The sequence below is a fragment of the Sabethes cyaneus genome, chromosome 3 (assembly GCF_943734655.1).
Source record: "Sabethes cyaneus chromosome 3, idSabCyanKW18_F2, whole genome shotgun sequence".
In the NCBI taxonomy this organism is placed as follows: domain Eukaryota; kingdom Metazoa; phylum Arthropoda; class Insecta; order Diptera; family Culicidae; genus Sabethes; species Sabethes cyaneus.
The window spans coordinates 230,588,331-230,614,191 of record NC_071355.1 but is presented as its reverse complement, the minus strand read 5'-3'; the positions used below and the strand labels follow the sequence as shown (position 1 = coordinate 230,614,191).

The window sequence follows — 25,861 nt, the reverse complement described above, 5'->3', positions numbered from 1 at the left end:
ACCGCATACTTTTTGCCGAAATTTCTGTGGCAGTTCGTACAACGCGCTCCCGAAATGCTTCTTATTTCGACGTCATTTTTAGCAAAACTGGGCACGCATAAACAAAACAAAAAATATTAACAACAAGAGGAGTGAGAGAGCTAACACATACATACTCTCATTTCTCTCTAAGCTCGTTTGTTGTTGAGCATAAGCCCTGCAAAAAAATTCCAAAATTTTAGTTGCCACCTGTTACTTTATTGTTTGGAAAAATTGAAAATTTGTATATTAAAATAGCCATGGTTTCATAGTTACGTAACTGCCAAAATGAATCATCTAAGGTTGAACTACTCAGAAACTTGCAAAACTCGAGATTGTGACGAAGGTCATCCGAAATTCACTGACAATATACTTACTCGTAATTTCGAGCTGAATAGGCTAGTACTGTAGCCATTTTTTTTTCAGTGGATCTAATTCTCGTACCACAAAGTCATTCGTCATTAATTCATTAACAAAAATTAAACCAAAATAAGATAAAAGGGCGGGAGCTGCTAGCCCCTTTTTCTCTTCTTGACTGCGGGCTGGGAATAGGTAATCAGCTAAATGTATTTATAGACACCATTTGAACATGTTTTCACATCCGTTTCCAAACCCATTGCCTAGGGCAACCATTGAAGCTCGCTCATTCCTGCTCACCAGTTACTTCCAGTTCCATATAACTTACCATTCGTATATTTTTCCTACGCAGTACGTTGGTCAACTGCCCAGCGTGTGAGGAGTTTCTCAAATATTCCATCAACAAAAAAAGTACATCGGTTAAACATTTCGACAGTAACTGTACAGATTTATTACAAATTCAAGGTTAAAATTCTTTCGCTCTCAGATACTGATACGGAAATTAATCACACAGCTTAGTACTTTTGACGTCGACATTTTCTCTATCTACAGCAGTGCGTCCTGCGACCTAACTATTAAACACAGTGAAAAGAAACAAACAAAATTTGCTTTCTTTCTTGACTCGGAAGAGTAGCCTTTTCGAAGTGAATTTCTTTTTACATTAGAAAATTAATGTACACAAAAAACACGCAAGATTCAGGTGACAAACTATACACTCAGTGCATGACGATAAGTTGTTTTTTACATTACGAGTAAGTAAGATGTACAGTGCTCAAAACCGCGAGCCGAGCGCGAACGTCAGGCGTCAGGCGCGAAGCCAAACCCACTGTCATCGGGGGCCATCCTAGAGTCTGCGGCTCGGCGCGATTCTGCATTTCCCGGCAATCGCCGGGTCGTGTGTTTTGCTTTTAGTTGTTTTATTTACTGCGTCGTCCAGCTCGCTCCCTGAACTCAACCGACCCCGGACAGCATCTGTTTGGTGTAGTTGGAAAACAGCAGATGCTTGGAGAAATTCAGCCGCTCCTCGGCCTTCTCGAACGATAACGGTGGGCTGGACTCTTCGCCCTCGCTGTGACTGCTGCCGGGGCATCCTCGCTGCGATTCGCTCTCGTGTCCGACCGAACCGGAGCCGCCGCCCTCCTCGTGCGTTTTCATGTGCGCCTTTAGGTTGCACGCCAGCGCAAAGGATTTGTTGCACACCTCGCAGACGTGTGGTTTGTCGCCTGAAACGGGAGAAACGAAACGGTTGGAATGTGTTAGAGATATGCTGCTTTTGGCCTAGATTTGCAATTGTAATGTGGCGGACTGGGGGCTTGGGATTTAATGCGGTGGGACAGGGAAGAGGGGCCAACAATAACGACATAATAGAAGCGTAATCATAAATTATCGGTCCTGCGGATGGGACGTAACGGTGTTGGAGCGGACTAGGTTCATGTTTACAAGTGCTAGAACATGATCCGCGATGATAACTACAATCCATCATGCCCGGACAGTGCTGCCGTGGAATTGGATGAATTGTGACAGGCTCAGAGCGGACCAACCAATGCATGGTGGCCATCGGCCAGCTTCTGGCCATTGTGTCAACGGTGGTCAATAGGCGGATCACGGCCGCACTGAAACTGCCAGTCGCCGAGATTCTCATGCTCCACAGCCGGCCGCTCGACCAGGCGTGGAAATGAAGCGGAAATTTATGACCAATGATACGGAAAATGATGGTGATTTATAAGTGTTTTATTAATTCCAGAGCCTCTTTGTGCGCTCACTGTTACGAGGCTCACCCGGGATGGGAACGAGTTCTTTGTGACCGCCATCCAGTCAGCCAGCGAGTCGGAGGCCAGCAGGATGTACCGCCTCTGCGCGATGATGGATGCAGGTTGTAATAATTTAACTTTGGCAAAAGAGGGAATTTTTATGAACTTCTGCAGGGCTGTAAATAGAGAAACGGCTGCAGAGGATGCTGCCCGGCGTCGGCATCGGAATCGGGATGACGACGGTGAACAACTGCACACTGCGCCATGTACGGGTAATTGATAGTGGATCTTTCCGAACGAAAAACCAACCCTAGCGCAGTAACGGATAATTTGAGGAAATGCATTTCCATTAAAACCATTGCAACGATATTAGTAAAGTAAGAGAAACTCATTTTGAAAATATTTCAATCACATTTGTGAAATGCCACAGGTGCACAATCATACAAAATTGTTATTTGGAAATGTCTTAATATTCGACTGATTCAATGCTGTAGATGAAAAATATGCTTTTTGAACACGAAATCATATTACAGAGACATTGTCAACTATGCAAGAAAAATCAGACCCTGTATAATAATATCATAATTATCTATTAACAAACCGTATAGGTTTCCACACGACTGTTCTTGTGGTTGAAATTCATACAAAAAAATTATTACAAAACAGAATCCGCTTTCGATTATCGAATTTTGTGCAAACTTGACAGTTTTACAGTATGCTGACAATCGCAATTCAATACGTCGTTACACCATAACCACAAGATATACAGACACAAAAAAATGTCGTAAATGGAAAAGCGTAACTTCCGCTCTATTATGTCGCACAAATCCATGCTTCTGCCCTAATCACCTTTTCGACTAAATATATTATTTATTATTCATTATATTTTGAATAGTTATAAATGGACATGATGACGAATGATTTCCTTATGTCCCTCTTTAAGGGATGAAAGAATCGTTCGTATTACATCAGTGTAGTTAAATTATCCACTGATTTTGTTTTTCAGTTATCAACTACTAAGCCACTAAACTGCATCAACAGTGCTTACACCATTATGTCTTATTTTGCGACTAAGTATTATATTCAATTCGAAATTTTTTTTTTCGAAAGTTTTCAACCACCTAATTGACATAAACGATGGTTTGTTGTTGGAATAGTAATTTCCCTCCGCGGTCAAAAGTTAATCTTTTGTTCGGTTTTTATCGATTCCTAATGGAGCAGCAAAAATAAACGGTTGATGACGTTCATTGAAAGTATAAACACACACACACATGCGACAGCATCGAACTAGCGTGTTTTATGTTTTTGACCAGCTTAGTGGGTCTGATTGCTTGGGCTTACAAAAGAAACTAGGAACAGCAAGCAGCTTTGTTCAGGGCAAATTTCACAGAATAATTTCTATACGACAAAGAAAGTGTATTTTAAAATTTAATTGCTAAATATTCTGCTTTGTTTCGTTTCCTCTTCCTTAAACGAAAAAAATGTACTAAGTACTATGACCAAATCAATGCAATAATAATGGCAGTAGTCGGATGTTGCAATACTTGACACAAGTCACACGACAGCACTTATCTTTCATAAAATGTAGGTATGAAATACTGCAAAATAATATAAAAGCCTGATGATTCCTGTTACTGTGATAAACTGTTTTCTATATAAATTACACATAAGTGGAAAATTATCAAATACATACTAGAAACTTGAATCAAAGTTGATTTCTATTTCTATTCTAATGTAAATCTATTTACATTTACATCTATTCAAATATGATATTTGTGATGAAAAATAACAACGTAACTGTTATTGTCATTGACACATTGACAAGTTTTAAAACCCGGCATAGTAATAAAATGTTCTAGAGGTACGCCCATTATTACTGGTACATCTTCCCTACTTGTTTTTGAAAGATGACAACATTTTCTAGTGAAATCTCAATCACTCCATCCGAGATGACGTTAACAATCCGGATGTGTCATCTATAATCGTGCATTGAGCTAGATTCTGAGTCAGACTCTCAACTTATTAGATGGTAGAAACTAATTAGGTATATGCAGGTGTGGCACTCGAAATCAACCAATCACGATCAAGCGTGACACCAAACTCCAAAACGAACCCCATTATACGGTGTGCTTTGTTTTTGTACTTTGTCGTCCATTACTGATTTTTTATTGCCAATACTAGTGAATGTCTTCTTCTTTCACACTTCTTTATACCTCATTGGATAGAAAGTGCAAATTTTACAAGACAAGAAGTTCGATTGCGTTGTAGTGGACGACGAAACCTTTTTCAAGGCAGACTTCCAACAGTTTTCCAGGCATAAGTTTCATCAGTCAACCGCAAGTGGAAAGGTACCAGACATTTTCAAGCATATGAAATTGACAAAGTTCACTAATAAATGTTTGGTTTGACAGGTTATCTGTACTTGTGGCTTGAAAAGCGACATGTTCATTACAGCCGGGACTATAAAACAAAACATTTCTGTGAAGGAATACCGAATATCTAACAAAACGCCGGTTACCTTTTCTGAAGGAATACGATTATACGGCTGGATTTGGCATCCTGACATTACGATACAAAGGCCATTGAGTATGCAGTGATATGCCACCTACAACGTGTCCCAAGCAACACAATTTTGGTACTTCCAGTTGTAGCGACTTGTTTATAACCGGAATTAGTCATATAAGCAGTTGCCACAACAACTTCATGACAACCGTGATAGTAGGGGCAGGATGTACCACAGGACAAGAACCCTCCTAGAACATCAGAGTTCCGCCTAATACAGAAATATCGGACCATCGTCAAGCGAAACCTAAAGAAACGCCAAAAAACTGCTAAAAGCGAGCAGAAGATAATACCAAACTATGCAGAATTAGATGGCAAGAGTTAGATAAAAGGAAACGAAAATTTAGATTCGATCAACCGTAAGTTTAACTGAATATTTTTGTCGTATTTTATACTAACTTGAGCTTTCAAAATAATTTGACTTTTTAATAAAATATTGCAATTACAAAGTTTTACTTAAAATTGAATATGAAATTGGCTTTAACATCAGATTCAAATTAACGGGAATTGAAATTAAACTTAGAATTAAACATGAAATTATGCCTAAAATTGGGCTTGAAATTGGCATGGAATTGCACTTAAGCTTAGACCAATTTGAGTTTAAAGCTAATTTAATTGAACTGGCTGATGGACTTTACATTAAACTCGAAGTTGGAGTTGAATTTGGACTTTAAATTAGACGTTAAGTTAGAGATGAAATTGGACTTGAAATAGGACTTAACTTGGACTTGCAATTGCACTTGAAATTAGACACAAAATTTTATTTGGAATTGGACTTGAACTTAGACTGAAATTGGTTTTGTAATGGGCCATGAAATTGGACTTGAAATAGGGCTCAAACTTGAATATTTTACTTAAAACTAGACTTGAATTGGACGTTAAATTTGATTTGAAATTAAATTTGAAATTGAATTTGAAATCGGATATGAAATTTCGCATGAAATTGGACTTCAAATTCAGTTTACAATTGAATTTGAATTTTTACTTGATTTGATCTTTGTAGTTTTACCCTAACGTTCAACGATAACCGAACGAATTGCGTGAAATGTCTATAATTCCGTATGAAAATAAGTTTCTTTTTGAAGAAAAAAAAAATCGATCTTATCTCATCGAACTACAGAGATGTTCGCCTATTTACATCGAGAAAAGTAAAATTGTTGCAATTGGCAATTATCGTGGAATTTCCGCCCTGAGCTCAGTTGTTCAGTTGTTTGAACTCGTTGAGTGGGACCATATTTTTGGATTTTGCCAACAATATATTGTTAAGAACCAGCAAAGATTCATGTCAAAGCGTTCTACTGTGACCAACTTTTTATCGTTTACTTCCTACATAATTAATAATAGTAATCACACTAAGTAAACCGATGCAATTTTTTCCACCTGACAGCACGCTTCAATAGCATCAACCACGAAATCGCCTTACCCAAATTGAGAAAGTTAGGCTTTTGCGGCAGAGCTATCAGCTGGTTACGTTCATATCATACTTCGTAGGTCACTAACTAACTGCTAACATCTCTCAAGGTATCCACCTTGGACCATTGGTTTTCTTTACATACTTCAATGATGTGAATTTTAAACTGAAAGTTCCGCGTTTGTCTTTCGCCGACGATATGAATCTCTTGAGCCAAATTAGCTCTATCGCTGATGCCCGTATGCTACAATAGCAATTGGACAGTTTTACAGATTGGTGTGCACAAACCGTGAGAAGGCAATCCAAGCAAGTGTACCATCATCATTTTTTCGAGAAAGAAAGAACTGATCACGTTTGAATACAAGCTTTTGGGAATCGTTATTGGAAGAACAGAGTGTATCAAAGATCTAGGCATGTTACTGAATAATAAATTATAATTCCACCAGCATACATCTTACGCAGTCGGTAAGGCCTCTAAAAATCTCGGCTTCATGTTCCGAACCGCTAAGGATTTCTACAACATTTACTGTCTAGAGTCCTTATACTGCGCATTGGTGCGTTCAATTCTCGAATATTGCTGTCAAGTTTGGAATCCTTACACTTACAATGAATTCAACAGAATCGAAACTGTACAGCGAGGATTTGTGCGCTTTGCCCTACGACGCCTTCCAAGGAGAGACATATTCCGGCTACCCTCCTAGGTAAGTCGCTGCCAACTCGGAATCTGAACACTTGAGCTGTCCGCCGCAACGTTTCCGTGCTGTTTTCGTGTCCGACGTGCTTACTGCTAGAACGGAATCTCCAGCCGTGAATTTTTACTCTCTCTTGAAGTAGAGTAATCTCTTTAAATAGAGAGAGACCTCTGCCAAATATAGATCGTAAATAAACACCATACCAATGTAGTCCTCATAAATAATATACTACCGAAAAGTTGGTACAATGGTTGGATTTCCAACAATTAGTTAGAAAAGAGCTGGTTTTTATGAAGCGTGACGTTTCGTAGCGCAAAGAGTATTTGGGTCTACCATGCTCCTCTTGAGCTTAGAGCCAGGCAAAAAACTAATTCTTACTGCGTGCCGCATTTGAAAAATCCGGCGAAGTTTATATGAATTGGTACGCTGTGCTACTGTGCCTGATGAAATGCACTGAACGCTCAAAATAAGGCAACCGCGACCAGTTTCGGTGTTGTATTTTAAGCACCGATTTTTAATACTTCGGAAACACCCGGTATCGCGTACGCTAACTTCGTAAAAGTAGCTCGGAGTTATGCTGGGGTATTTTGTGAGTGTTAGTTTTTCGTATTCGTATTTCGCCTTTTCAATTTCATTTACTCACACGTCCAATTGGAATAAATATGAGGTGCCGCTATGAGTGTTTTTGCAAACTTGAGAATACTTGTCTACGGTAGATGCTGATGCCAGTTAAGACTTGGAAATGTGTTAACCGACCGCATAGAACTGCAACCGAGTGCGTCGTTTTAGGCAATGGTAGCGACACTAGAATGTCGGATCGGGTTTTTGCCTATGGTTGGCTTAGAGCCGAAGTTTCTCGTACTGTCCCAAGAGCTTGTCTCCATCGTATTCGATTCTAGGCTGCTCAACCCAATTTTTTGATTGTCTCGTCACCCGCAAGTCTTTATTCCTCGTGCTGGTGTGGTTGAATCTATAACAAAACTTTTGATCGATTAATTCAAATTTCTTGCTAATTCGTCAAGAAATGAAATAGTCCGTTTGAGTCCGTTTATAACCTGACCATACCCTGATTTTTGCTTTACAGCCTTAATATGCTGTAAGACGTAGTCCTACGTTAACAAACTGCCGGTTGGCGACATTTCTTCTCTTATCTTATCTCACACTAACGCAGCCAATACTTGAAGGCATCCTGGAAGCCTTAAGCCGATTGCTTAAATCGGTCATTTTTCTGCCGGTTGGCGACATTTCTTCTTAAAAATAACTCAAATATAGGTTTGCAACGATCGGAAAAATTAACAAACTTTAAACGTTCATATGTTTGTCTCAAGATTGAATCGCTAAATAGCACTAGGGAAGTCGTTATAATTTCACTTACCATACCATTTGCGATGCTATTTGCGTGAAATTCCGTACTTTAACTAAAATACCCGTGAATGTTTCTTCTAGCATTTATTCTCAGCTCTCAAGATGAGATTGAAATTATTATCGACTGGTTCCCTTGTGGAGAAAGGCAATTTTCTGATAAAATTCCATACGGCGTTCAAAAAAATGTTCACTTAATTTATAATACAAACAAACACACGTGTTCCATTTTCTGCTTGCTGTACCATTGACACCCAAGTCGCTTTTTACGCGAACCCAGGTAACCAATAAGCATTAACATAAGCAATAAATTAACTAGGGTAATTTGCCAATTATTGCACACCACCCTATTATTGCACACTGCGTAGTGTTTGCACCGTTTCACGACGGTTTATTATGTTAAATGTAATTTGACAACAACATCGGCTAGATAATTTCATTATCCATCATAATGTTACTATTTTCTCAGTAAATCAATGTAGTTTTAGAGCGTAATAACAAATTTTCTTACATGTGTCCCAGTTTCGCTTTCACCAAACGATAAATTCGTAAGGGCAATAATTAGAACTATCATAATGCCCCTTTTATGACTATTTAGACTACTGTGATAATCATTTAATAAGACATACCGCATTCTGCACTGTTAATCTGACACTAAAAAGAGTTTTAGTTTAATCAACTTATGAGTTTGACTTCATTTTCCTTCTTACCCTTCTTTTTCACTTCATTTTCCTTGAGCGAAATCATGTGCGAGAATCGACTGTGATAATCGTGCAAATCGGGGTAATCTATATAGGGGCAAATGTCGCAATATGACTCTCCTTCCAATTTTATTGCACACCTATTTTGCTTGTCTTAACCCCTGTGTTTCTGCAACGCCGATTTGACAGTCCACTTCCTGCGGTGTTGCTTTTTGTTTATCAACGCAAGCGGTGCGAGTCGTATAGTTTTACCCGTTTTCACCGTTTATTGCGAGGTTTCTAGGTCTTAATGGATGCTAAGGTAATCCTAAAGTATGTTAATGTAAGTGACTTTGTCCACAAACAAAATAAAATCAAAACAAAAGCTGTGCAACAATTGAGCGTGTACAATAATAAAATTTGAAGGTTATTTTGGTGTGCAATAATTGGGTGCAGAGTTGCTATGCAAAAAACGCGTTTTAGACGATTTTTGTAAGAAATTCCACACAGATGACTATGAAAACATATTCTAGGGCATGTTGCTGTTTCGTCGTAATTGTCTATTCCCGTCCTATCCAACACAAATTATTAAAAATATCAGCGATTTTTATGACACACAATGCAAAATTAGTTATTCCCTAATATTTTAGTTTGTTGCCTCTCATACGCGATCAATCAAAGTGAGCTGAGATCTATTTAAATGCTTTTTTTCATTAAAGAATTCCTAGCAGCCAAATTTCCAACGTTTTCTCGTGCGACGAAGAAGAAAATGTCGTCTAATCGTTTTAATTTCCGTCATTCATAAATGAAAATAACTCACGCAACGCATTGTTGTTATTCTGCAGCCGGGAAAACTTGCATAACCTACAGAAATTTTGCAGAATAACATTGAACATGCTATCCTACACAAATGCATGCGCGTTAGCTTCGTAAACATTATTGTGATTTTTAGTTCGGACGATGAAAAATTTTGATGGACGGATTTTAAAACGGTACGTCGAATTTAAGATATAAAGTCAGTTGCGTAATTTCAACCAAATGCCTTATTAATCGCTTTTTAGTGAATTCAAAGGGTACGGATCGGAAGGTAAGTGTGTTTGAGTCAAACCAGCAACAGAGTTTTTCATTAAATGTATTCATTAAATCCACATAAGAAATGATGACAATTAGAGTGGCTTTCCTTACTACGACGGGAATTAGAAATAAACCCTATATTAGTTTATCGGCACACTAAGCGGGTTTGCCAAATAAAATTTGCTTTCATTTGTTCAAAATCATCAAATTGCTGTAGACGAGTGCTTAGCTGTGCAACAATTGGCAATTTGCCCTAGTTATTGGCATACCTGGCTTTTTTTACTGTACCTGGCTGTGTATCAGCTTTCTGACTGCTTAGTTGTTCTAAATTGGTATCCAACATTCTATTCAAATTCTTCTTGTCAATAATCTACTGCAAATAAGCATTGTCAGCATGAAATTGAATGAAAAAAAAAGAAAACTTTCCAATTAAGCTCCTATAAAAACTGTGAAATTGCTTTGGCTAATTTAGTTCGAATTGAATTCGAAATTTCAAATTTAATTGCGGTTACGAACATCTCCGTCGTCGTCAAAATGACGTTTTCTAACGAAAGAAGAGGAAACCCGTACTCATAATATTTGCTTGTTCAAGAGTCTGTGTTTTAAAGTTTTATCATTTCTCTGTGTCGTTCGATATTTATTTTAAAATAACTTTAAGACATATCACATGATAGAGATCCCAAATATTGCTAAAAAATAATCTTTTTTGTTACCTTTGTGGTCCTTGGCGAGCAAGGAGTCCACTTTTCCGAGGTATTGAAATCGCAATTATTAATTGGGGTTCTTTTCTGTTGACGTAGGAAATTCGGAAAAGGCGAACCACCGATAAATAACATGCTAAAGTTATTGAAATTTCATCAAAGTTAATAAAAATATTTGATTTTTGTACTTATATGGTCATTGTTTTATGGAATCACTTCTTTTCATACATCCTTCGATTTTCAGCGGCGACTCAACATGCCCTTACTTGACAGCAATTTTTCTCTTTTTATAAATTATCATTCATATTACACGCAATCGGTTACTTTAGCGATAAACCGTTGGAGTGACACTTAGATTACTAGAATTCCTTTTTTAATGGAAGTTATGGTTAAATACCGAAAGTTGGCCCAACCATGAAAGCATTCCACTACGTCTTATAATATTAGTACAAAAATATTTCCTGTAACATTTTTGGCAGACTCGGTCTCATAAAAAGGAATACAAAATTAATCATCTCTAGTGACACGGTCGTCATCTTTATTGGTCAGATTCAAGAGAAAATTATTGAACTGTTGAACATTAAAAAAAGTGAATTCTACGTGGCAACTCACTAGCTCAGATCAATAACGGAGGTTATAATTGTGTTCTAATTTGCGTAATAGGTAAACTAATTGAGATTAGGTATTAGCAGTGAATGTGTTTCTATTCAAAATAAAATAAAAACCGTGACGGAATTTAACCATTTTAGTACTGATTGAATAGGTCTATTTAGTCATGAACAAAAAAGCATATAAATTTCTAAATAAAAGCAAAAATTTGTCACTCATTTTCCTCCTCATTTGCTATAAAACGCCTCAGTAATAACTTTTAAACTTTAAAAAACACTTGACACATATTGGCGTTTGGATTAAAACTATTTACCGTCCAATGTTGCTGATTTAATCAATTAAAAGTGCAATGCGCAGCTTATTTTCAACTTTGTTTAAAACAATCAACCAATACAATCTAATTGAAAGGTATTAAAATTACCTTTCTAATCAGTCCTGGAGCAGTAACATCAGCCAACAGGGTGTTGTGCTCTGGAAGAGGAAACAGTGGTTTGGAATGAGAGTAACTAATTTTATTTTCAATCAATTAATCGAGAAGAAGATCGAGAAATATAAAAACTTGCAAGTCGAACAAAGTAGCTTCGATTTTCTACATGCACGGTAATGAATAAAAATAATAATCTTGTATCTCAGATCGAACCAAAGTGTTGAATGGAAAAACCTATTACAAAAGGGCACCTTTGTAAAAGTCAAATTAAATTCCCACCGCACAGTGACTCTACGCCGCGCACGACAGGGACTCTGGGCCCGAGCCCGAGCTTGCCTATGTGTGTCTCGAGAGGGGCCGCCTGCCGAGTGATGCAGATGATTCCGCACGGCGCAGGATCCCATTCAGCGTGTGTGTCGTGATGATCGGTAGATCGTCTCGCAGCAAGAGATAAATTGCTACCGATTTTTACAGACCCCACCGCCCGCCCGGCGACGGGACGCCACCGATTGCAAAAGTGCACTGTCATATTTTTGAAGCATCATTGATTCAGTCCCGATCGAATTCAAATTGCACCTATCATCCATCTTTCGAGACGGGCGAAAAGCGAAAAGTGATCACCCAGCTGGACGAACATCGCCACCAAGTAGGATAGAAGCGAATCATATCGCGCTCGGCGCGCTGCTGTTGGTTGGCGAGGTTGAGGAGTCGCAGCGATCGTGATTGGAAAATAAACCGTGAAATTCCAGTGCCCAAAAATTCCACTACCAGACTCGAATAACGTTCGGCTTGGCCGATATAACAGCAGAAGCACCAATAGCAATAACATCTAATAACATAATGGCTTGGCGTCTTCTTTCATACCATCATCGGGGAATTCGTTCAGGAATCGATATTCTGTCTGTCTGTCTTAGCCGGTCGTCGGTTCGGTTATTGAAATTTGAACGGAAATGGGTTTAGATTCGCACATTTTCTATGGAGTGTTTTTTAGATATTCGATAAACTGTAACTCGACTCGGAGGTACGTTCCACTGTTTAAATCGGTGAGCAGAGCAAAATTGATTCGAACTAGTGGTAATCGATTGATTTTGCGATTCCAATTAGCAAATCGGTTAGAGGAACTTTTTTATTTCTTTAATTTTTGTAATAGTTATAAAACTTTACAGAGAATAGTTACAACACCGTTTAGAACTCTAACAGCAATAAGGAAACCATAAATTGACTCATCAAAGTAACATTCCCACGCAGTCGAGATTTTCTAACTGCTGCAGATCAATCACTGAAACCTTTTCCCATGTCACGATCGTCGGAATCGAAGTCAAGCCCGGTCAAAAGCCGTTCATTTCTACTTCCTCAATTAACGATGGTATAAAAATTGGGAACACTTATCATACCTCTACATGGCAGTAAAAATATTTTCGTTGTAAACTACTGCCCTGCCGTTTATCTGATCCGAACCGCTTTTTGGATCCCGATCTAAACGGAATACAAAAAGAAAAACACCCCGACAGAAGAAGAACAAAGATCAAAAGGATACGATAAATTCGAAACCACTTGACTTGACATGACTCAGGGATCCTTTCCGAGTTGCGGTCCACCTTACCTTCGCACGGTACCATTGTACGTACAGCTCCTCGGCCTCGCACACAATCAACAGGCACAGCCCCTGGATGGCAGGTTGCATATGCCTTTTCACCCTCAATAAATTGGTTTATTGGTTTTATATTTCTGTTTCGTCCCAATATCTTCCTGCGCTGCATATAGAAATAAATTATCGAAACGGACCTTATCGAAAGCCAAATGTTCGTTTACACGCAATATTTTCCCCTCGGCACCGGCGGAGTGCGCACTGCAAAGCCGATCGATCGTGGCCGGTAGGCCCAACATGTGCATGTCCTTCAAAAGGAACCTGCTGACGGTGGCGGCGGCGGCCGAGCTGTACCTTTTCCGTTGTTGTAGCATTTCACTTTTGTGCCTTTTAATTGGAAGGATCTTCGGGAACAGGTGATTCCGTGGTGATCCGAAATTAACGAACGAACAAAAAAATCTCCCTTTTTTGAGTCCTCGTACTTGAAGACGTACAACAGAAAAAACGGGGAAAAAAGGCGCGAAATTGTTGACTCCCTACCGTTACATTTGTTTTTTTTTTTTTTTTTTTTGTGGGTTAAGTAGTGGGGGAGCATGTGGGATCGTTACGCACTAACGGAAACTTACCAGTGTGTAGGAAGAGGTGATTTTTCAGATTCGTCTGTTTGGAGAAGCCTCGCGAGCAGATGTGACATTTGAAAGGCCACGAGCCGTTGTGCACGTACATGTGCGATTTGAGATCACCGGGCGTCGGGAAGGATTTGGAGCACAAACTGCACTTGTGTGGTTTGTCCTGTGGAATAATAAAGGAACAGAAGCAAAACGAAGCATAAATTTCTTATTCAATCATTGTTCATGTAATTAGCAGCAGCAGGTTCGTTACTTCATTCATTGAAGTCGCCACCATTCACTCACCTTGATATGCGTCATTCGGTGATAGTAAAGATTAGAGCTGGCGGTGAAGCGCTTGCCACACACCTGACACTGGTGTGGCTTCTCGCCGCTGTGAATTCGCACATGCGTATTCAACGAACTGGAGGTACTGAATCCTTTCCCGCACACACCACAAACGTGCGGTTTTTCGCCGGTGTGGGTTCGCATGTGCCTTTTCAGCAGACTAGGACGGTCGAAAGCTTTGCCACACACCTCGCACGGTAGCATCGCCCGTTCACCCCGCGATGGCCGTGCTTTCGGTGAACTTCGAGGCGGAGGAATGGAGTGGCTGTCCAGATCGCCGCCACTAGTGCTGGCACCGGACGAGATCGAAATCGAACTGTCACCGGAGACGGACTTCCGTTCGTCCTCCGCACCGGATGGTGGCGAGATCGGGAGCATCACCCGCGATAACAGCGATGTCGACAGGTCTAGAGGGGAGTCTGTTAATTATAGAACCGTAACAAGAAAATCGATTAATTATATGAAATTTGCTAATCACTTATGATGAAAAAAAAACCTACCTTCAAGTATCGAATCCATCGTTTGCCTGTACAGCTGATTGCGCATGCGGATGAAAAACAGTTCCTCCGGTCCTTCGGGCAAATAGTACACCACCAGTTCCTGGTGCGAGGGTATTGGCTTTACAATCTCGTATATTGGCTCCCCTTTCACCTTGGCACAAACAACATTAACCTGCGGTCCGTAGGTTTCCGACACCCGCAGAAAGCGGATCCAGTTACAGTGCCGCACGCGTCTGCCGTTGACGGTGGTGATTTCGTCGTACAACCCGAAGCGGTGACGAATCTGACAGAAAAAAAACGAACAAACAATCAGATTAGAAAAACAGTCTGCTGTGTGCCAATCCTACGACAGCCAGTTGCTGCGCGTGTTTTATTGAGTTCATCTCGAACGAACGCAAAAAAAACATGCAACCTAATGGGAGCTCATAAATTGAGATGTACTTCTCCAGCGGACCGACTGCCTAACTTTTGCGCCTGTCATCTAGGACTAGCAATCGTACCGGCTCACGGTACTAAATTTATTGCCCAATACCATTTCGAGAAACCGATTCACCTCGTTTGCATGTTCTGTTGCCTGCACTGGAAAGAAAGCACGCGAACCAAACCAACCCACCCTACCTGCCCAAGGTGCCGGCTTACATTCAATTCAAATGATCCTGTTCGTGTATTGTCGCGCTATCTCCGCGTCACCACCCAGCACGCGCCAAAGAAACACGCGAATATGCTAATCCTTGGGGCCCATTGCTGCAGCCGCCAGCAGCGGGACTAGAAAAATGGATCATTCAACGAGGTGACACCTTGCAGCGAATGAATCACTGCCCCACACATACACACACGCCCAGCACCCTCCCCCGATTCGGTCGGCGACTGCGACACCTCGATCAACACCCATCGAACGTAGTAACACTTCAATTTAACGGCTTGTTGAGCAACACTTGTTTTTTTTACAGTCGTACTCCGACTCAGTTTCTAACCAGTATTGTACCCCTCCCCCAAACGTCACGGACACGGTGGGTGACTTATGAAAAATTACCAAACCGTGAAACCTTTCCACTCACACTGCATGCAGCCAACATGCGGCCACAACAAGTATCCGGCATGCAGAACAATATTGTTCAACCCAACAGAGAGGAGGGTAACTTTTCCGGTGATAAATGGGTGTGAAATTATGTGGAAGCTTGTAATTAGATCAGGAAAGGGAGAAAAAAGGGTGGTGACAGCTCTAGCGGTGCTCGTGTTACAACAATTATTCAATTAGTCAATTAGTTACGGTGCGGTGGGTGGGGACCGCCGGTCAAGTGTGTCAGGTGAACCTTACTGAAACTGAAACGTAGTAAGTGAAAATGTTTAATAAATGTGTTCCAGAAAACGATTAAAGCTCGACGACTGGCTCAGTATTGCGTTTAAATTTAAATAGAGGTCACATTAATATTATAATAAGCAGAAAATAAAATTGAGTCACATTACCGAGCCAACTGTCAGGCATGTTCATATCTGTTATTAGGAGAACTAAACTCTTATCCGCTATGGTAAAATATCTTTGAACGGTTTTGTTCAACTATATCAAGGCACTCAATAATAACATGTGTAAAACACAGAAGCGAATGCCAAAATAGGTAAATTCTCTATATAAATAAATGTGTAAAGCCCGGACGCTTTAAAACATGAAAAATGATTCCTACGAGTTTCAAATTAAACTGCGAACTTGCCTGGAAATTCCCACCAGCATTTGTTGCACAAAATGTTGATCAACTTCAGTGATTAGTCTTTTCTAATATTATGCAAAACCGTTTTTAGAGAAAGGTATTTTCAGTGCAAATTTATCAGTCACCCGAGATTTTCGTCTCGCGATACGGCGAAGAAGATGGATATTACCGTTTGGTTCATCCAAAGACGATAAAACGTGCCGGCTTCCATATTTTCTAGTTCCGGAAGCCACCGAACCGGAACGACAAACAAAGCAAAGTAAAGAATAAGCACTACATTCCGTTTTCGAAACTTGATCTTCTGTTTTTGTTCAACATACTTTGCAATCAGCTGTTAGAGTACATAACAATTGTGGGGCTAAAGCTGCGGTCCTATTTACTCTAACAACCTATCCCAACCGAGATTCGAACATGCGACGACTGCCTTCTCGAAGTCAAATGGAAGATATAACAGAACACGGTGGCCAGAACCCGCACCAGGAAGCAGTATCGAGATTGGCTACCGAAACCGAGGTGCATCGTGACGGACGACGAGACTTACAACAAGGTGAAAACAAAGCAGTTGCCGGAGCAGGAATTTTACGTTACCGCGTCATGATTGGGGTCATTCCTGAGGAGGTAAGCAAGAAAATGGTGTATGCATTCGTCAAAAAGTGTTTACTTTGGCAACCCACGTAACAATTCTAAAGCAGCTTGTTTTATTTGAATTTTATAAAGGTTTTATTGTGGTAGGAATCATTACCACTGGTTCTGTCATGGTGTGGCGCAATACCAAGATGATACAAGTGAAAAACTTTCTGTAGCTTGCTTTAAACCCATAATAAAACTGTTAATAAAGCAAATTTATTGTTACTGCTTACGCTACCACGATAAAACAGCGCAGCGACACAACTCTCATAAATTTAATATAAGTGGGTCGTAGGCGTAGCAATACAATATGTCGCACTAATATAATTTGACCCCAATACGGTTGCTTGTTAAACCACAATAGAACTGTTCGTTTTATGATGCCTTAACTCTCTAACGGGCATCACCGTAAAAACGATGCGATCAAGCTAATGACTAATTTATCATGAAAGTACACACAAAAAAACCTTACGTTCTGATTTTCAAGCAAAAATAATTAACTGGAGGAGCGCCAGGTAAGAAAAAGTCCAATTTCTCCTTTTCTTTTTTCATGTCTAACTCTCTGCCCAGAAATTTTTTCAATTCAGATATATTACAAAATTTAAATAATGCATGAGATTTACTCAAGGAAAAATTGTTTAGGTCAATCATTTTCTTCTAGATGTCCTTTTCCTTCAAAAGTAAAAAAAGGAATATTCGGGCATTAATTATTTTCGGAATTTTTGTTTTTGAAAAATGATAACTTTTGAATGCATGGTCAGAATGTTATGATATTAGTATCAAAATGTCAAGAAATCTGTTCTGAATTCTGGTCTGGTTCTGACATTTGGTATATTGCCAATTAAAAACAAATTTCGTATGCGGCTCTGGAGCTCCAAAAGCGAAGGCAGTCTCTAGACGGTCTTACCCGTTAGAGGGTTAAGTATGGTAGCTCCCTGACCAAACAGATTTATTGTTGCTATTCTGAAGATTAATAGAATTCAACACCGAAATCTAATTTTTATGCGTGGACAAATTGCCGTTTCCTAGCATTTTGTGCTTTTTAACAATTTATACAAAGTAAACAGTGAGTTGCAGAAAGCAAGTTATTATTCGGTTTTTACCTCAGAATGCAACTAGAATGATTTTGTTGGAATATTTTCCAGCTTGGCTAATCAAATATAGGTTTATTTTGTTTAAAAAACTGTTTTTCAGAAATCGCAAAATGTTGATGGCGTGGCGTGTTAATTTTAGCCACAATATGCACGGTAACATTTAATGCGCATATGCTGCACAGCTAGGGAAACGGCTGAAAATATAATTATATATATTGAATAGAATTATATATTGTTTCGGATATTTTCTGCTCACGGCTATAGATTTTCAAGTTAATAGAGCTGTCTAGGTGATTTAGCTTTTAACGCAGCAAGCTTTATGGTTTATAGCTTTGTCGAACAAAGCGAAAAGCTTCATTAGATTATGGCGGTTGCCGCCAAGCAGCGAAAAGCATAATCGGTTTTATTACTGCTTTTTTACAGTCTTTATGACCAAATAGAATCTAAGCCATTATTCTCTTAAAGAAAAATTTACAAAAAATCGTATAAATTTATAGTTGACTTAACCACTGGGTCGTTCCACTTGAAGTACTCAAACAACGCGAATTGTTCCATAGTTGGCGATAATTAAAAAGAAGAGACTGTCCGTTATCTAGAATGGCACAAAAATCACAAATGTGGCAAACGCATTACCACAAATGTTCTACCACGTCGTACTTAAATATGACGGGCTTGCTTTTTTCGGTTAAGGACACGACGAAGCACTTTCGAGATAATGACGATAAGCATGTTACTCGAGTATCAATTTTTAAATTGGCTTATTACCCATTGAAATTCCACATAGTCGGTGTACGTTTCGATCATTTCAAATGTTTTTACATCGACAGCATAGAGTGACACAGTTAGGTGGCAAGAGGACTGATAGTTCGTTTACAAAAAATGAAAAAAGCAGTTGGTCCTAGGCTGCTTCCCTGCGGCCCGCCAGAGAATGTTTCAAAATGAGTCAAAAAAGTTAGATATAATTTCCACGCATAGGCCGTGGTATTAAAAGCATCCGTGGGAGATCGGCAAGGAAAGTACCAGATCTAGCAAGTGATTTTTCTTATTTAGTACCGGAATAATTGGCATAAGGATCGTAGCAAGTGACCCTGCAATTGTCCTGCACTCTAACAGCTGGCTGCGAAGACTGACGTATAAAAACAGAAGGTCAAGTTTCGATAACGGAATGTAGCACCTAGGCTTTGCTTTTCGTTATAATTTGCATAAGACCATGGAAACAACCCCCGCTTAAAAGCACTGCACAAACTGCAGGAGTGTAAGAGGGTTGGTATTCGTGGCTACAAACGTTTATAGGAACATTCTAAGCCTACGCTTAAAGTCACTTGAAATTTTACTAAGGTTCGAACCTACGACCTATCGCTCTTTAAAGCAGACTCTGTAACCGTCCGGCAACAGAACTTCCCCCCTCCCGTCCCCAGTGTCGGGCTTGACAGCTTTGTACCGCCAATGAAGGCTCCATGTTTCAAGAAAATCAATTTACTCTTAATTTTACAAGAGGAACTGGTAGTTGTTTGCATCGAAACGCTTTTATATAAATCTGGGGAACGCGTTGGAATTTTTGAGATAAAATTGTACTCATTGAAGAAAATCACCTTTCACCTAAAGCACAGTATTTCGTAGGGAATTATCAGGCGAGCTTCATGGGGGCTCGCGCAACTGCGGACTAGATTTTTACCATCCGACAGATATTACAGAAATGTCGAGGGTACAACGTGCCCACGCATCACATCTTTAATGATTTCAAAGCAGCATACGATACAGTCGATCGAAACTAGCCATGGCAGATAATGCACGAACACGGTTTCCGAATAAACTGATGCGACTGATCGAGTGATGTGTTTCGTGCGCATTTCGGGGAAACTCTCGAGTTCCTTCGAGGCGCGGCAAGGGTTGAGACAAGGTAACGGCTTATCCTGCATGCTATTCATCATCGCTCTAGAGGGGGTGATCCGACGAACGGGCAGCGAAATGAGAGGCACGATTTTCACCAAGGGTAGCCAACTCCTAGGCTCTGTATATTACTTTGATATCATAGCCAGGCGGCTAAGACAATCTACACCAGATTGAAAGCAGAGTCTAGGAGGATTGGGTTCGAAATAAATGCGTCGAAGACCAAATACATGAAAGGACAAGGCTCAAAGAAAACAAAGGCGTGACACTCACGGACGGTAACCGTGAACGGCGACGAACTAGATCACTGGTGAACGCGTACAACAACCCTAATAAGGAGATCCAGCGGTACATTCCAGCGGGAAATTGGGCCTACTTTACTTCTCTACTACCGCTGAGGCCATACGCGCCTTTCCCGTGCTCGAACGGAAGGTACTGCGGACGATATTTGGCGGAACACAAACTGAAAGCGGAGAGTGGTGGTGGCGTAAAAATCACGAGCTAGGAGAGATTCCCATCGTACATCTGGTGAAAGTCGATAGGCTACGGAATGCCGGACGACAGTGATACGGAAATGGTTCTCATCAACAACCTCACCGGCTCACTGCTTAAAGATTTTGTAACCGAAACGTTCACCGATTGAAAATATTCACTTCGTCTTTTCACTATTTCACATAAATTTCACTTCTACAGTCAAGAAAAAATTCTTTATTTTTCCTGCAACTCTCTATGACATGATATTTTGTGAAAAGCAGCATTTTTCAAACAAATTTCAAGCGATACATATATTAGAGCATGACGCAGTGAGAAGTTTTGAAAAGGATCAGGTAAACTTGTCACTTTCATTATAAAATTGACGAATAACCAAAAAAAATATAATTCAGACCTTTTAGAAAACTCTGAAAAATGAAGTCGGAAACTCCATAAAAGTATTTATTTTTTGATGGCATATTTCATTTTTGAAGAATAATTCAATCTTTACCCACAACACAGGTGCAGGTGTATATAATAAATACTTATGTTACATATTGTTTAATTTCATCATAAAAAACAAAATTGCATCCCCAATTCAGAAAGCAATAATATTTAGTACAAAAAAACTGAGCATTCGAATAAACCTGTCCAACAGCTGTCCAAATCTACAAAACGACGACAACAACAGCAACCGTCCAAAGCCAACCAACCAACAAAGAAAGCACCATAAAAATAAAACAAAATCATTACAATACGATCCGTCCCGTCCCGGCTCGGCCCAATCCGGCTGCCGTTGAATTTTCAATCCAGATTCATGCAAATCAACATGCAAACCTTCACCCGCCACAGGGCAGCCGGGCCGAATTAAGTTGTACCCTGGCTGTTTTGAACCGAGCAACAACGCAGGGAACCGTCGATGGAACGAAACGAGCGGCAGCACACCGGGCTTCAGGCCGGTTCTTTCTTCGACCCATCCACGGGTCTTTCTTCTCCACCTTATAACCACCACGCCGCTGCCGAACAAGACGAGAGCAGCAACGCCGGAATCCATTTGCTGTGCATAATTAAGTAATTGTTTAATTATGGCACCAAAGCGTAGCGAATCAGAAGGGTAATTGCACCTTTTTGGGATGCCAATTTACGGAATTGGATTAAATAATTGAATCGAATCCGTCGAGGACCGAAATTCGATTAGAACCTTCATGCTGCGGGCATTTGCTGTACGGATCACGAGTCCATCGATAAGGGATTAATATCCGTTTCGGTTGGAATCAGCTTCATGTCCTTGCGTCACTTGCTTAATGGATCGATTTCGTTTACTGCCCTGTCTGGCCGATGGATGCAATGGCAGGTGAACACGCAGCTTTGTGCTGTTCGAATTTCTTCTCACGCTGCTCGGATCGATGACGACACGTCAATATAAGCAAGATATCAACTTTCGTAGGGTAGAAGGAATTTCTTTCCTTTTATCCCTTTTCCCAGTTGGTTGTCTGTCCGACTTAAGCCAAAAATTTACGAGGATCACTTTCTTGTCGCTTGTTCTGGTGTAAGGCGATCAGTAAAGCACCTGACCGATCCGTCCCGTGACAACGATATACGAGATCCCTTTTCACCCGTTGTTGCTGTCACCGTTGCGTTACTTTGCTACAGCGGGTGTAAGGAAATTTATGTTATGAGAAAAAATGAACTTTCCCGAGCAGGACCCTCTGTGTGCACACCAGCTGACGAGGGTCTGTATCGCACTACAGTACTTGATCCGATTTATAGGTTTTATGTTTCGTTCGATCGCGTAACGATGAATCGGAATCAATTTGTAGCTTCGATTTAGCTGGAAGCCGCTTCGTTAGCAAAGCCAAATATTTCATTAATCAAAGCTGCTCGGGCAGCGTTGGCTGGTAGCGAACTTTGCCAGCCCAAAGCCGAAAGGAGAAAAGTGTAATTAAAAATCAATCAAGCCCCGAAGGGAGAGATTTGTTTTCCCTTCTTCTTTAGTTTTTTTTTTTTTGGCAGATAAGTGAGTCTCCCTGATTAATATTTCTTTTAGCGCTACCAAAAATGGCACCCCCGGCAGTTTGAACCGTGCTGCGGGATCGTAATTATCATTCACTACAGCCGGGGGTCATTCGTTATGTCGCGGTCGATTGCGCGATTTCGAGAGTGTTTGAAATTTTCAAACACCGCTGCTGTTGCGTCAGTTTCGCAACTCGTGATAGATAGCAGTCGGCTCCAGTCCCTATCAACGTTGGCTTGGACCCACGCGGCGGCCTGCCACGACAACTCGAGTTTGGAACGTTTGCTGCTCGCTATATATCATACGGACGGACGGACGGCAAGTGTTCTAGTCCGTACAGCTGCGTACGGGACCCTCGTCGTAAACATACGCTCGTATCACCTGTCGTCCTCAATGTTGTGTGATTAGATTCGAGCTACAAGACAGCCCTGCCAATGGTGGTGGCCTTCTTACAGGTTATATTGATCGTTTTTCATTTCCTGGCTAGACTGGAATGAGACTGTGCACTTAAGCTGCCCTCCCTCGGATGAAAACGACTCATTTCCGAGGGCGTGATTAAGATATGTTCCGAGTGTGTTGTACAGACAATGAGAATTTGAAAGTCGGTCATTGTAAGCAACCCACCTATCACCGGTTCTGATTTCTGAGTAGTTATATGATCCAGAATCTAGATCAGATCCACGGTCACGGCTTCCCAGCGGAGAGTTATTCCCATGAAACCCAAGCCCCATTTGTCCGCACCAAATCAATCGATTCCCACCGAATTTGAAAGTCAAATTAGTCCCCGGTCCAGATCGGTTCTAAAACCGCACTCTCCCGCCGTGGAACTTCGAACAGCACCCGAATCGAATTCACGGTGATTTACAACCGCCGCTCTTGATTGACACATCCATTCAATCAGCTCCGAACACAACTTGATCTTCCAAAAGTAACCAACAACGGGGGGAAAGAAATAAAACCTGCTCCAGAAAGACCAGTTTCCTGGCTTCCCTTTTTTGAGAAAAAAAAAAAGTACGGCAAGCCGCCGCATGAGCGCCAATCCGATCATTTGGGAGCTAATCTGCTGCTTCGCTTGAGCAGACTTTCGGAATTCGGCCGACCAATATCGCTCGCTCGCCCGCCCGCCGGTCGTTCGTTACCGAATATGAGTCAGCGCAAATCGTGTGGGTTAATCCCGCTTAAGTTCCTCACACCGCCGTGCCGCGCCGATCCGGTGCGGTGGCTGCGGCTAGATTGAGATTGAAGCTCAAAACTCATTAGTGGGACCATCACATCATCCGGGGGTCCATCGACCTTCGACCTGACGGAGCCGGTGAGCGGTTTACCGATTCCTGGAACGGCGTAAGATCCATACTTCACCGTTGGAGACGGTCACATTCCGACGGTGGTGACGGCGTTCGACAAAATAACAAAGCAATTATAAGCTTTTATTGATTTATTTCTTTAGTGTCCGTCGGCAATCTATCGATGCTCAACTATATGGCTTCTCGGGCTCCGGTCTCGAGCTGATCCGTAGGTGCTGATTAGTCGGAACCTGACGCACCCGATCGGCACGCAGACGCAGGTGGGTGAGGTCAACAAACTAGCTTTTCTTTCGGGAAATTCCGAATTAATGAGCTGGTTGCTTGATTTATTACCCACCGGTGATGGATGTGCTGTTATTTTCCAATATCAAGACAGAGTAGACAGAGATAGAGAGCAGAACATCAAAAAGCGGACCAGATTGCCTAAAACTCATTACTCATAGATTGCCGACTGCGGCTAGACAATGTAGAAGAGGGCTCTGTTCTATATGAAATTTTCGACTTTTTTGTACTGCGATGCAGTACAAAACGATCAATTAGAAACAATGACCTGTCGGGAAAGTGGCAATCATCAATCTCCGTTTCGTTCGGTACAAAAACCGGAGCTTCAATGCCTGACTGATTGAACCACACACATTGAGATTCCACTTGGAATTGTTCATTCAAAAATCTGAACCCATTCAGAACTAGTGAGCTTCGAGTAGCCCCATTGCTCGGTATTTCCAAACATAAACCGTTCGGCTCCCATCAAATCATAACAGAGAAGAGTTTCCTTCTAGGGAAACCACTACACAACCTGCACTGCAATCACACATCCTACGAGCAAATGAAAAGAAAAACCGAACAATCTCATCTCCGGTACGGATTGCAAACAGCCCGGAACCGGTTCCGCAATCAATCAATGTAACGATCATCAGTTCATTTACACCCGCCGTGCCCACAAATCACACACTCTCACACAGATCAATTAGAAATGCAGCAATCCGGCTGCAAAGACAGCTGGAACGTGAATCTATTGCACTTTCAATTTTTCCCCCAGCCCCGGTCTCTCGGGCCTGGTCCCACTGACACGGACGCACGGTGCGAGGAGCGAGGAAGTTAGTCAGAGTCCGGTGGCGTCAATTAAAACATACAAAAAGTACCAACAGTAGTAGTTTTATCTCATCTTCCATCGTCTTGTTTACTCGCAAAAGGTTACACGAACAGCAAACAACGCGCTTGCTGACGATTACAAGTTTTTGCCCACTTTGGGATAGATGATTATGATGATGGCAATTGAATAACACCAGCTGCTGCCGGCCACCGTGCCATGCCGTGCCGTTACCGGTACGGTAAGGTGCCGGAGGGGGAAATTCCATTCTTCTGGTAAAGTTACTCGGAATGGAAATTATCGCTGCGTAGCAGCGCCGCAACCGCGAGCACGTGTCCTAGCGAATCCAGCTGATAAACGGCCGTTGAACCGAACCGACGAATCAAAATCCTATCGCGGATGGGCTGCACCCATCCCAGAAAGAAAAATAAAACGAGTTTATCATCGACTCTCGGACGGCTAATGGAATAATTTCCTCGCAAACGATTGGCTAATTTTCGTCGATGAACTTTCACTGCGTAGGTATGTGGATCCCGAGAGTCGGATCGCAAAACGCCGTTCGGTCGGTCGGTCGGTTGCCCGGTGCATTAATTATGTCAAACTCGACTGCACTGCACCACTCACTGCCGATACTGGTGGATGCATTTGTTGAATGTGGCTTCTGCGAAGCAGAGAGGTAGCAGGATACTAGCGGGACGAAAAATAAGTCACATAATTAAAACAATTAAGTCTCCAAACGCGGACGGGGTGGTGGTAAGCAACCACGGACGAGTGAGCGAGCGGTACGACACCGTCGAGACCGTCGAGTGTCTCCGTCCAAATAAGAGGAAGCGATGCCATATTAGCATAGCAATTTGCAGCTCGTTTAGCGGGAACTTGAACTTGCGTCGGTCGGCGCCGCGATTGCGTTTGGCTTTTCTTCGGCTTTTTCGATTGTTACGTTAGGCTTACTTTATGGTTCTGCTGGTGGTGGATGC

The 25,861-nt window shown here is 41.3% G+C and overlaps 1 protein-coding gene across 1 annotated transcript in view; it reads right to left on the bottom strand.

Moving 5' to 3' along the window:
• Positions 1 to 1,326: 1,326 nt before the first annotated feature.
• The window catches only part of LOC128743830 (zinc finger protein 177-like), a 36,068-nt gene continuing 11,533 nt past the window's right edge, over positions 1,327 to 25,861 (bottom strand). The window contains exons 2-5 of the mRNA XM_053840509.1: positions 14,689 to 14,971; positions 14,147 to 14,607; positions 13,859 to 14,024; positions 1,327 to 1,598 (exon numbers count right to left, since the gene is read on the bottom strand). Of these exons, the coding sequence (XP_053696484.1) occupies positions 1,327 to 1,598; positions 13,859 to 14,024; positions 14,147 to 14,607; positions 14,689 to 14,971 (1,182 nt within the window). The remainder of the gene's footprint in view (positions 1,599 to 13,858; positions 14,025 to 14,146; positions 14,608 to 14,688; positions 14,972 to 25,861) is intronic.